The 12,049-nt window shown below is 40.2% G+C and overlaps 1 protein-coding gene across 1 annotated transcript in view; it reads left to right on the forward strand.

The window, feature by feature from the left end:
• The first annotated feature begins 3,905 nt into the window (after positions 1-3,905).
• Positions 3,906-12,049, forward strand: part of TEK (TEK tyrosine kinase, endothelial) — a 39,926-nt gene continuing 31,782 nt past the window's right edge. The window contains exon 1 of the mRNA XM_010193836.1: positions 3,906-3,957. Coding sequence (XP_010192138.1) covers positions 3,906-3,957 — 52 coding nt within the window. The remainder of the gene's footprint in view (positions 3,958-12,049) is intronic.

Below are 12,049 nucleotides of genomic sequence, written 5' to 3' on the forward strand. Positions count from 1 at the left end.
TTTACCGATAGAGAGGCCCTAAAGTGCACCTGTGGTGTCTCATCTGCTGAACTTTCCCCTTGAGAAAACCCAAGATTCCCACGAGATCCTGTGTTTAAATCCACTGTAGTAAATTCCCTTTCCTTTCACTAGCAAGGAAGACTGGAAAGCAGCAGCTCCCTTTGGCTACGGCTGGTCCGTGGAGGGCTCAGTACTCAGACATTTACCAGGCTATGGTCTCCTGAAAATCCAAGAGAAGCTCTTTTTTGAGAAGAAAACTAAAATACTCAGAAAAAAAACCTGGCCATAGCTATGTTTGCAATCCTGAGTTACCTTTTGAGTATGCATATGCAGGAGAGGCAGGGAAAAAGCAAGAAGTAACTGCAACTCCTCAGCACAGGTTGCCAAGTCAAGAGGATGAGCAGCAAGGGGAAATCAGGCTCTGTTACCTTCTCTGTTTCTGGCAACCACCTGTTACAATATCACTGCTCCACCACTGTCCCTTCCACATTAGGATTGTGTAGCCATATCCTCATCCTGACCAGCAACAGCACGTGTCTTCTGACTGGACATCTGGCTGCTAACTCTCACGTCCAGGTCATCCAAAATAGATGGTTTAGGAGCTTCAGTGGCATAGGCTGTTCCGTAGGAGAACAGCATCTGCTTAATAAAACCTCAAACTCTGTCATTTATAAGCCTCTGCTTCACATTAGCTGACTGAGGCAAGTAATAATTCCTAAAGTTCCTTTACTGCCTCCTACTAACACATATTAACATCATGTCAAGGCCAAAGTAATGGCTTGTTTCCAAAATGCATAATACGGCCAGACACTGCAAGAGGATATGTGCTTTCTGTTAACACACCTACCTGATTAAAGAAGTGAAGAGTGGCATTGTTTCTTTTTCCTCCTCACATACTTCCATGTGCTACAGCATGTATGAATGGGTTGTCCTTGAGACAAGCATGCTGCTTATCTAAAGAGGAGAGCCTGGTGTCAGGGGTTCAGGACACTTGACATATCATAAAATTAGCCTTCAGCAAACAGAATTATGAAAAGACATGTTTAATGCTAGGGTTATGCTTATATGTTTAAAGACAATTTGTTCCCCTGCTGTAACTAATTTAAAAGCTCACACATGCCATTGTGATGGGTGTTAAGATAGATGTGAATGCTGATACGTATTAACCAGCAGTTAACCACCAAGAAAACTGATGTTCCTGAAGGGAACACTTTAGCAATTGCATGGGGTTGGACAGCCTTTCTGAGTCTTTCCAAGCAACAAAGGGTGGTAGTCTATGAGGCCCAAATACAGCAACATACTCATCTAAGGATGTGTCATGGCCATGCTCACTGCCCAGCCCAGTCAACAGACTCTGTTAGTCCCACATGCAAAAAAAGCTAGAGTATCTCAATATTGTATTTTACTCCTCCTGTCATCCTCACTTTTAGCCCAGTTTCTTTCACTGGCAACCTGGTTTTGCCAGAAGGATATTTCCAATTTTCCTGCTCTTTAATAGTGTATGCAGGCTAAGATTTAGGATCCTCTTGTTTGAAGATCCATTAACATAAGCTGAGGACTAGATAGCAAGAGATGGGATTCTAAACTAAGACTAAAGCAGAATAGTGAGATCTTTTACATTCCACAAACCAGCAAAAGATTATCAGGTCATCAGTTTTGACATCAGTGGGAGCAATAATCAAACTGCCACACTTAAAAGCCTTCCAAATAGAAACAGATCTAAGCTTAAACAGTTATTACACATAAACAGGTACTTGAATGTTTGCTGTCTCATAGATGCTGTTCTTCATTTCTTCAAAAATGGAATTATGTAGTGAAACACAAAATAAATTCATGAGCCTCCTGAGGTTGGTATCCCAACCAAATTCTGACTTGCTAAGTGTGTATTTCCTCTCCGCTGCCTTCATAAAGTCTTTGCAACCTTCCTGTATTTGTGGAGTATTACATATTTAGGCTGTCCAGTCTCATCCTGGAGACATTGTGATGGCAGATGATATGATCAGTAGGCGTAAGTTGATTATTGAAAAAATAGTGAAGAGCTGACCTGGCCAGTAATGCATACTGCAAATCAGTATCAGCAGCAGTCCATATGCATTGCTCTGCATTTAGGTGCACCTAAAATGAAGACATGGCGCATTTCTCCAGTGACCTCTCAATGTGCTAGGGAGTGAGATTTAAGTGAAAAGTTTAAAAATCCCTCTAAGCTCACAATAGCAATCTGGAGAACATCAGCCTTGACTGAAGTTGCTTAATCGCCCCACCACTCAGCAAATCAAAAGACACTGAAAAAAAATGTAATAGGCCATGTTAGAAGTAGATTAAATGAGCAACAGAAGAGAGTTATCCACTCCTATAGATAGGAATCATGATAATACTTAGCGTCCAGCAAGACACTAAATATTCTGATATTGAAGGGGCATAGACCAGCAGGTTTATGAAGGCTAACATGCAGTTGGAGTGTGGATAATCCCTGCCTCTTCATGTCTAAGAGTAGAAGGAAATGTTCTCAAAAAAACAGAGATGGACAAAATGCAAGTCTGTATTTTGGGAATGAGACCAGGTATTCTGTCTCCTTTAAGCCTAAAAATAGAATTTTAGTAGTGTTTGGACCTCACACTGTGCTTGCACTCAGAAGGTACTTGCAGTTTAAGTTTCTACTTGGTTTGGCTTTCAGTTATATTGGGGAGAGCGGCGGGAAGCAGCATGTAAGGAGCAGCTCCAGGTTAAGGCATTGATATCTGCTATAGGTGACTGCCTTCTGTCCACAAGGCAAGAGATCTTGGGTTCAGAGGACTTCCTCCATGAAATCTACACCAACTGAAGCTGAAAGGTCTTCCTAAGAAAACTAAATCAAAGTAGGAACAACCTATATCCCATTTCCAAAATGATGCTGAACATTTGCTTTTCTGTACTTCTGTGAAAGTCTTTCTAGATGTTAGCAGCTTGGCAGAATTACAGGACTTTCAAATGCTACATTGTCATGGGTTATATTTAGTCAAGTGGGGTAATAAGATTGCCTTTTATTTGCAATTCTGAACTGAGTCCTGCCTTTCCATTTATTTATTTTTTTTTGTTGTTTTTGTTTGTTTGTTTTCATTGTATTTTTTCCTTATGTTTTGTTTCAGCTTCTGAGTTTTGGGACCCCTCTGAGCGATGTGGCATTTTGATCCCACTGACGTCATAATAACTCTGGGTGTGATTTATTATTGTATTAAGTTTTCAATCTGTTTCCAATTGTCAAATGTAGAGAAAAATTGTTTCCAGTAAAGCACATGAACTAATGGAGCAGTCTGCTGGATTGTGGCTGGCTTCAGTCTATACTGGCTTCAGCTGGTTGTTTTGTTACTGTTCACTTCATATTTTCATGACAGTGTGCTGAGATGCGTTACAGCCTGCAGTTTAACACGTGGATTAAATAAATAAGTGAAAAGATGCGAGATTAGCAGAGCTGCACTTTGGGAAGGGGATGACACTTTCCACCCACTGTACCTAGGCAGAGGACTTTTTACTCGCTGTCTTCTGCCTACTAGAGGATGCCATCATTGTTCCTATTTTGCTGACTGCAACCAAGAGTCCCCAGCTTCTCCCACAGCTCCAGATAACTGTTTTGATGTATTGCTGGATGGATGGGACTTGCAATGCCCTGCAGTCCAGCTGATATGAAAATGCCTTTAAGATCCTGCCTTTCCCATCCTAATCTACAAAGGAAACAGGAAAAAGGAACTTAAACTCCCTGTACTCAGACAGCAATGAGACTGTTCCAGCCTGCACCAGTGCTATGATTTCTTGCCTGTGACTTGTAAACAGCGTACCATGCAGGAGAAGAGTAACTGGTAAACGTCTGCCCTGAGAAAAGCATACTCCATGAGCCACTGTAAGAAGTGGATGGATATATTTTGGAAAGCATGGACCCTTTAGCACATCTAGTTCTCTATGGATTCAGCCTGATGATTTCAGGTAAGCCTTTGCTTTAAAATCAGTAGTCGACCCATCATGCCTTTCTTTTTTCTCACACGATGTGCAGACAAAACGCACAACCCTGTACTCCATACTCCAGCACTTGTCTTTATTGATTTAAGTACCTGTGTTTGTTTCACTGGGACCACTCATCTCTGTGCAGCGAGTGAGGGCAGGATTGTGGCCAAGCTATTGGGGAGGATTTAGCTACATATAGAATCTGCTACCTCTTTTTAATTGCTGAAGTAATTTGTTGACACATATACACATTGTAACAGGGTTTATCCTCTGTCTAATGGTATTAACTTTTTCATAAAGTTCATTACTTTGAAACCACTGATGTCATTCCCTAAGAATATCTGCTCTAAATACAAATTAAATGTTCACTGTTTCTGTGACTGACTTTATGAACTGGCTGTGAGGTGGGAAATATTGATGTTTCTAGGTATTCCACTATCTGAATTTAGACAAGTTTTTAGACAAGATTCCACAACTGGAATCTAGCTGAAAGTCAGCAGACAAAAAGGGCAGAAAAATGTATATTATATCAGATCAATTAATAACATTTGAAAGAGTGAAGAATGTTTCAGCATTATCAGCAAATGTCATTAGGTCAGCAAGTCAGAAGGTAGTTATAAGAGACATCTGTAGAAAGATATACAGTAAGATTATACTAATGCAAATTTATCTTACAGTATTCAGAGCATTAATGCTGTGCTGAAGCTATCCCTGAGGAAACCTGTGCTCTTCCCATTAAATTTTCAGTTGCTCAGCATTTGAGTATGGCTTTAATATTTTGATTTTCTAGACAATTTCTTCTGGGTAACATACCAAGTAGTATCTGTAAAAGAGAAATACAACTCACACAATAACCTTAAACCCTTAACTCACTTCTAACAGTTTTCACTGAGATAGGCACAGGCTGTTCCAGTCCATCTCACAGAAAAAATGTAATGCACTATAAAACTGTCAACTATGCTGCAATGAAAACCAAAAAGTAGTAAGAAAAGGCAGAAGTCCTGATTGCCATGTAACTTGCTTTACCATTTCCAGATCTTGATTCGCAGCATGTTAATAGCTAAGTGAAATTATGAGTCTGAGATGTTACTTTTGGCATCTATAAAAGGCTAAAGATTAATACAGGCAAAAAAAGTGTGTTTAAAGTCTGTTGAATGTGTGTCTGGGAGTATTCTTATCTATCCATTGCTGTAATAGGCTGCATATTGTTCACCAGTTCCTCTTTTGTGGCCCTAGTTTCTTGGTTGCTTAGCTGCACATTGCTTCAACCTATTTAGCCCTCAGATCACTTTCAGTGTTTCACTTTAAGGAGATATCTGGTGCTGTAAGCATTGTGGATGGAGAAGAAAAGAAAGTCCAGTTACACCAACTCTTTCTTCTTGTCTGTTCTGTTTCTCTACATGGTAACGTACGCCCAACAGACAGAGAAACCAAGCAACATCCATTAAGTCACAAGTACGGAGAAACCAAATTAGGCTGCAGAGGTGGGCTGTAAACATGGCCAGTGCAGACAGCTCAGCACCGAAGAGCACCGTCCCTGTCTCTTCCAGCAGGGCTGGCCAGTGAGGCATGTGCAGCCGTCACACCCATCTCAATAGATCTGTCAGCTTTCCCGCTTTTGTTTGAGAATGATATCATGTTTCCTGGGGCCAGCGGTGGAAGACAATGCAAGACCGCTTTCCTCTAGATACTGCAGGCGGAGTTCAGGAAAGAGGGACTGACATTGCCCACACAGGGGAGGCTTTACGCTCGGCGTGGGCAGCCAACTGGCTGAACCTTGTCCCCGCTGATTGCGGGCTTCTCCGGGTGTGTTGCTGGGTAGGCACAAAATCTGCTCCACCCTTTTCCAAGGTGAAAACCATCAGCTTGGCGCTCATTGTGAGAAATGGCCTTTGGTCTAATGTCTCTTCTCTTTTTTTTTTAATATCAGTAATCCATTCACAGCTAGAACTAAAGATCTGATTTGGAAGGTAATGTTCAAAATATACATAAAATTCTCACTGCTTGACATAGCAAATGCTCAGTTAAACTGACAAGGAGTTGAATTTAATCCTGTTGGGATTCTTGAAACTAAACTGAGCATCACCACGTGTTTCTTTTGGTGGATTCTTCTCCAGTCACTATTTTGTAGAATCAAAATGATCCTGGCATCCATCCTGAAGTATGGATTCAGACCACAAGGTTGTGGCTGCGTATAATCAGAGAGGAGCCACAGACCCACTGATTCCCTTGGAAGCCTGACGACAAAGCAAGAAATGGGTGCCAGAACTTGCTTCTTCCCTCAGCTGCATCCTCAAATGGTCTGGGAATTTGCTTGCAGCTTCTCTAAGAGGGCTCATGCTCAATGTTCATTTGTGAGCCTTATTTTAGCAAGATACCCACCATCAGTAAGATCTGTGGAAACCAACAACAATTAAAACCAGTTTCCAGCTCATTTTTTTTACTCTTTCTGGCAGGAAACAAATACATTGTCAAATGTCTCTGTTCTCCAAGACAGAAAGAATCTTCTGTGCTACAGATTTGCTCTACCAATAATTTTAGAACCAGTAGGTTTCTAAAAATACTATTTTTTGTGTGGGATTTAGCTGCTGGACCCATATATGGTAAAAGACTCAAAAGGTTATATTAGCAATTTAACAAAAGGTAACAGTGGACCTAACAGTGCAGTGGCATTCAGTGGTAGCTCTCTATCACCCCTGTTGATTGCTGTGTTTTCTTTGGGATCAGTAGTGATATGAAAAAAACCCCATACATTGTATACACTATCATTACTATGTGACTTATTTACATATTTAGAATGTTAAGCAGCTTTTAACATACATTACCAGACACACAAGAACCAATATGACACTGTAGGCTCTTTGAAATTACAAGAAATCATAGTTTTTAGCTAGATTGGACTAGTAGCTAGATAATTTATCTAGATAGTTCTAATAATTCTGTTTCAGAGACCCAACGATTGCATTTGCTTCCCACACTCAGGTTATTTACTCAGAGGGAACAGCATCCTGGTGCCTTTTTCATGAGTCTGAAATTTACACAGAATTTAGTCTCTTCTTGAGATGCAGCCTTCATTTAACCCAGAAACAATGGGTCTGCCACCGGAACCTCTGTTGAATCTCTGACCTGCTGAATGTTGGTATTTCTGCACAGTTCTATTAGGACAATCATGACTACAAAATCAATTGAGCTGTTTTACAGGAGAAATAGAGCTGTTCTCCTTTAGTTACGGTGTTGACTATATGTTTGCTAAGAAGAAATTTCCAGCTGTGACCTAATTCATTACTCCCTGACTCTGCAGCTAGAGGCCAAAAACTACAGCTTCAGCCTGTGCAGGCAGCTCCGTGCATCTACCCTAAGTGGAATTACAAAAGTGGGCTAATTTTCACCAGATCTTTTATTTTTTTAGCTATGGATTTATCTTTTGGTGTGTGCCTGATTCAGACCTAGTGAGGGGTAGAGTAGCTCTCAGGAAGCCTGTGTTCCCAAAGGCCATTTCAGCAGTTGGGAATAGTCAGGAGTGAAAAGTCACTGCATCAGACCCAGAGGAATCAAATCTAAAAGGGTGCAATGAAATCACACTATGCTGACAAGTATTAACATATGCTGTTGTTTTAGATACAGTTTTCATATACACACACACACACACACACACATTTAGATTGTTTGGGTATTTAATAATTATTAAACTGGTTGACTGGATTATTTTTGCTGAAATTTCATTTCAGGGGAAAAAAAAGTTGTAACATTTTGCAGAGAAGGTTTGATAGAATTTCATCTGGATGGCTTTAGGTGGACAAGAGGGAGTTAGAGAGACTGACTGCAGCTGAGCATCTGGCTTTAGGGCAGTGGACATGTGGAGTTGGTTCTCCATGTGCCCACAATGAGGATTACCTGGGTTAGAAACCTGCTTTGTACCAGTTGTGTAGACTTGAGCCTGCTTGGCCCAGACCTATCTCTTAAACACACAAAAACCCTGTTCAGCTTTCCATGGAAGACCAAGAAGTCATTGTGGTGTGGAGGGTGTTGGGCAGGCATAACTGAAATTAACCAAAAATGGATGTGCCTACCACTTGCATGAGATAGAAGTATAGTTCCATAGGCTGCTCTCAATGTCTGGGAATGGAGGAATGAAAATCTTAGAGAAATTGCAATGAAGAACTGTCCTGCAGAGACAGTACCCACCCTGTGCTAGTGGCAAGATCTTACTTAGGATGTTGTTCCACTGCAGTTTCAGTGGAGACACATAGCAAAGAACCAAGTGTTTGTCTGAATTGGAGACTTTCCTGTAAGGAGTATAAAATTCCAATTTTTAAATTCTTTTTAGAGTATAGATTTGATAACTGTCCTCCAACTAACTCCCAAACTAAAACATGCACTAAGAATGTTAAACAAGGGTCATATCAAAAATAAGTAAAAAAAAACCCATGAAAATTTCTTTTGTAAATGACCACTAGGAAATGCAGGCACTTTTAGGCCATGCAGATATTAGGCATTTACTAAGTTCTGAAAGGATTTCTGAAAGACAGGTTCACAAATGACATTTCTCTATTCAAGGGTAATATAACATAAACTTTTGCTTCAAGTTTGGTATTTATTCGCTCTTTGCAGTGTGTCAGCCTGTCTAATGAAGTGGCTTGGTTAATTTCCCCTTTGTTGTGTAACGATCTCTTGACAATGCAGTTCCATCTCCACTTCTGATCCTGCTGATAATTTTATCTTGTATAATTTTCTGGCTGTTCAACCCACACCTGCCACTGGCCAGGGACTGTAGCCTTATTAGTCACAAAGCGTGCTTAGCACCAGAAATATCTCCCACTGCTCTACTTAGGAAAATTGGTAAGTGGCAAAGGGAGGGTACACTACTGTACAGGCAAAAGCGTATTAGAGTATGTCTGTCCAGCAGCCAGTGCTCACAGAGACTCCCAGGCAGTTAACATTATGTATGCTGTATGCACTGATATGTGCAGTGAAGACTTATTTATTACCTATATTATCTTGCATAGTTAGCTTGGCACATGTGCACAAACAACACACAGTACCTATATGCAGTATACAGAGTAGCTTCATAATGCCACTTACAATGCCCACCCTTGTTATGGAGATATTTATTCTTGCTTGCAAGTACTTTCTTGACAGTGGTACCTGTATTTGGTTAGCTGCAAATCCAGCCAGATGTAGCTGAATTACAAGTCGAGCTTTCCCACATTCCTCACCCTTTTTCAGCATTACCTAACACATTGTCAGCTGGTTGTTTGACAAGCAATTTCTGCTGATCTGCTGTTTTCCACTTTACTTGCTTATGGTCAACAAGGCCTAAGGAGAAGTCACGAGGAATTGTCTTTCTACATTTTGGTTACTTACACACAAATATTTGGGCACCCTCACTGGGAAACTACCAACCAAGCTGCACCAGTGTTTCTTTTCTAGCTTTTTCATCCTAAAATATTGCTTTAATAGATTGTGAAATGTAAAGAAAACAATTACACTCTATTTTACAAGAAGGCAGTTGCATTTCCTTCAGCTGCTCCAAGCGTACCCAGGTGTCCATAAGAAACCTTTATCCCCAGTAGCTTTTACAGACTATTCTACTTTTCACACTTCTGCTCTGGTCTTCCACTACTACTAGGCAGTGCAGTGATGCTCTGTCACTATTTTTTTGTGTCTTATTAGCCTCAAAATACCTTCCCTCCATAAATAATGCTCTTATTTCTAAGGGCAGGACATCTTGGTATTTGAGCTGTGAGCCATCCCACAGCTGCCCAGTAGCATCACATAAAATACAAGCAGTAAGCTTCTTTCCATGGACAAGAAGAAAGGTTTGATTGGAAAAACTCTCTTTATGAGCTGTTTTTAACAGCATTTCTGTCTCTCTCTTTTTCTTGCCCTGCTGCTGCTGCCATGAGGCAGAGAACCTTAATCTGTTTGGACAATAACAACTTCAGCCTTGTTTTCTTGCGGAGGATGGAGCTGTCAGAGGAGAACTTGACTCACTGGGAGAAATTACCTGAGCTGCTGTTATCTTTGCATCCCAGATGAAGATTCCGGGACACTGAGACTACAGAGCCTGTAAAACGAACATGTGATTTCAAAGCTACTTCCTAGATTATTTACTTTTTCAGAGAATGAACAAAAAAAAAACCCCAAGATTGGTAAGAGGAATGTTGAATGCACAGAGAAAAAGGAAACAAAGTTTGCCAAATTCTGTGTCCCACTCTTCATATGAAAAATACCCTCAAACAGCTAGGTTAGTTTCTGACTAGCTTTAATATTAAGTAAGGAGTACTCTATCTTTTCTTTTTCTTTCTTTTCTTTTTTTCTTTCCCTTTTTTTTTTTTTTAGGGAGAGGAGACATGGGGAATAGGTCTCTATTTTGTTAATTTCTTCATATTTCACTTGCATTATTTCCATCCTGATTATCTTCCAAATTGACTAATAAATTAAAAAAAAATTGCAATTGCCATTTGTACTCTGAAATAGGTTATTTAAACTCTTTTAATCCAGTGTGTGATGTTATAGAGCAAAATACAATGGAATAGGTTACAGCTGGACTTGAAACTACAAAACAAGACACAATGAGAAATACTAAGGTGCAGGCTATTTAGCAAATTAGGTTTGTTCTAAGTCAAACCCGATTCTTTGAAGCAGAGTGAGTGCTTGGTGTTGATTTTAAGACTTGACTGAGGAGGGGTTGATGATGTGGCAGTCTGGGATGTACATTTTCATCAGTCTGAAAGTTATTTTTGAATCATGCAGTGAGTGTCATATACAACTGACTGGTTTGGTTTCAGCATAACACCAAACCTAAACTAAGCACAGATTCCACTTTTCCCCTGTTTGTATAGTATCTATGTATTTTATATTCATATTCCCAGATAGTTAATAGCAAAAAAAAATTGTGTTCCAAGCAAGTAAAAAATTAAGAACTGCTTAAGTAATTCAAATTACATGCCCTTCCTCTTACATTCCTCTTTCTTCACCTAATGAATAAAAGGAGTGGAATTTACTGGAATTTTCTGCCCTCTTCTCTTAAATATTTAGTACTTTAAAAGTATTAATCTTTCCACTCGCCTCTTACTACAGCTCTTGTTTTTCCTCTATTATGCTCCAAATGCCAAGAGAAGGACTTCCAGCTTATAGTCACAACAATTAATAATAAACTCCTAATAACATTAAGAAAATTAAATACATAATTAGATGTATAAAGTCTAAACAATTTCCGTCCTTCCACTACCAGTCGGTATTAATTAATAGGTAAAACATTTGTTCAGAAATTTATATTCTCAGGACACTTTGCGAATATGGACTAGTGATTAAATATGTACTTGTGGGGCAGTAGGGTATGGTTATCCTTTGCCTTGATGGAGCCGATCACCCTGGCTGCTTGCTATGGCAGAGGAGTGTTAGCCACTCCACAGTATTTAACACTTCTCCAGTTAACAGGCAAATTTGCAAAGGAACTTCATTAAGTAGAAATAGTTGTGAATATTTTCATGATTTCCTGGGGACCAGACAAGGGTTAACAGTACAAATCAAAGTACTTGGGCAGGGACTTTCTGAGATAAAAGGACAAATCATACACTTTTCTGTTCTCATAAAACTTCCTGTGTGTACTCATCCATGTCATTAAACTATCTCAGCTCGTGATTGCTGCATTGTTTTATTCCTGAACTAGCGTCCAGCATCAATTCTGATACAGGGAGGTGATGTTTCAAACTCCACCAGAGACATTCTTGCTCTCTGAGCAGCCCTGTGTCTGGGATGTGTTCCAGGGAATTTCTGAGAGCTGCTTCTTCCAGCCGGTCCTGGCTGAGTTTTGCTGTTGCAACACAGCACAGAAAAGGTGACGACTCTGTGCCTGTATGAATGGCAATGTGGTAGGGAATGAGAGCACACAGGGGCTGCAGAGACAGTGTGATAGACACTTATGTCTGTTCAGCATGATTTCCCCAGGCGAATATATGCTGGAGAAGCTGTAAAAGATACAGCCAGGTATCACCTAGCAAGAGAGAGCACAATCTTGTAGTTAAGAGTGTAGTTAAGAGCTCCAAGAGGAATTGCAAAGGTCTCCCTG

This window comes from Mesitornis unicolor, unplaced genomic scaffold (genome assembly GCF_000695765.1).
Source record: "Mesitornis unicolor isolate BGI_N332 unplaced genomic scaffold, ASM69576v1 scaffold7271, whole genome shotgun sequence".
Taxonomy (NCBI): domain Eukaryota; kingdom Metazoa; phylum Chordata; class Aves; order Mesitornithiformes; family Mesitornithidae; genus Mesitornis; species Mesitornis unicolor.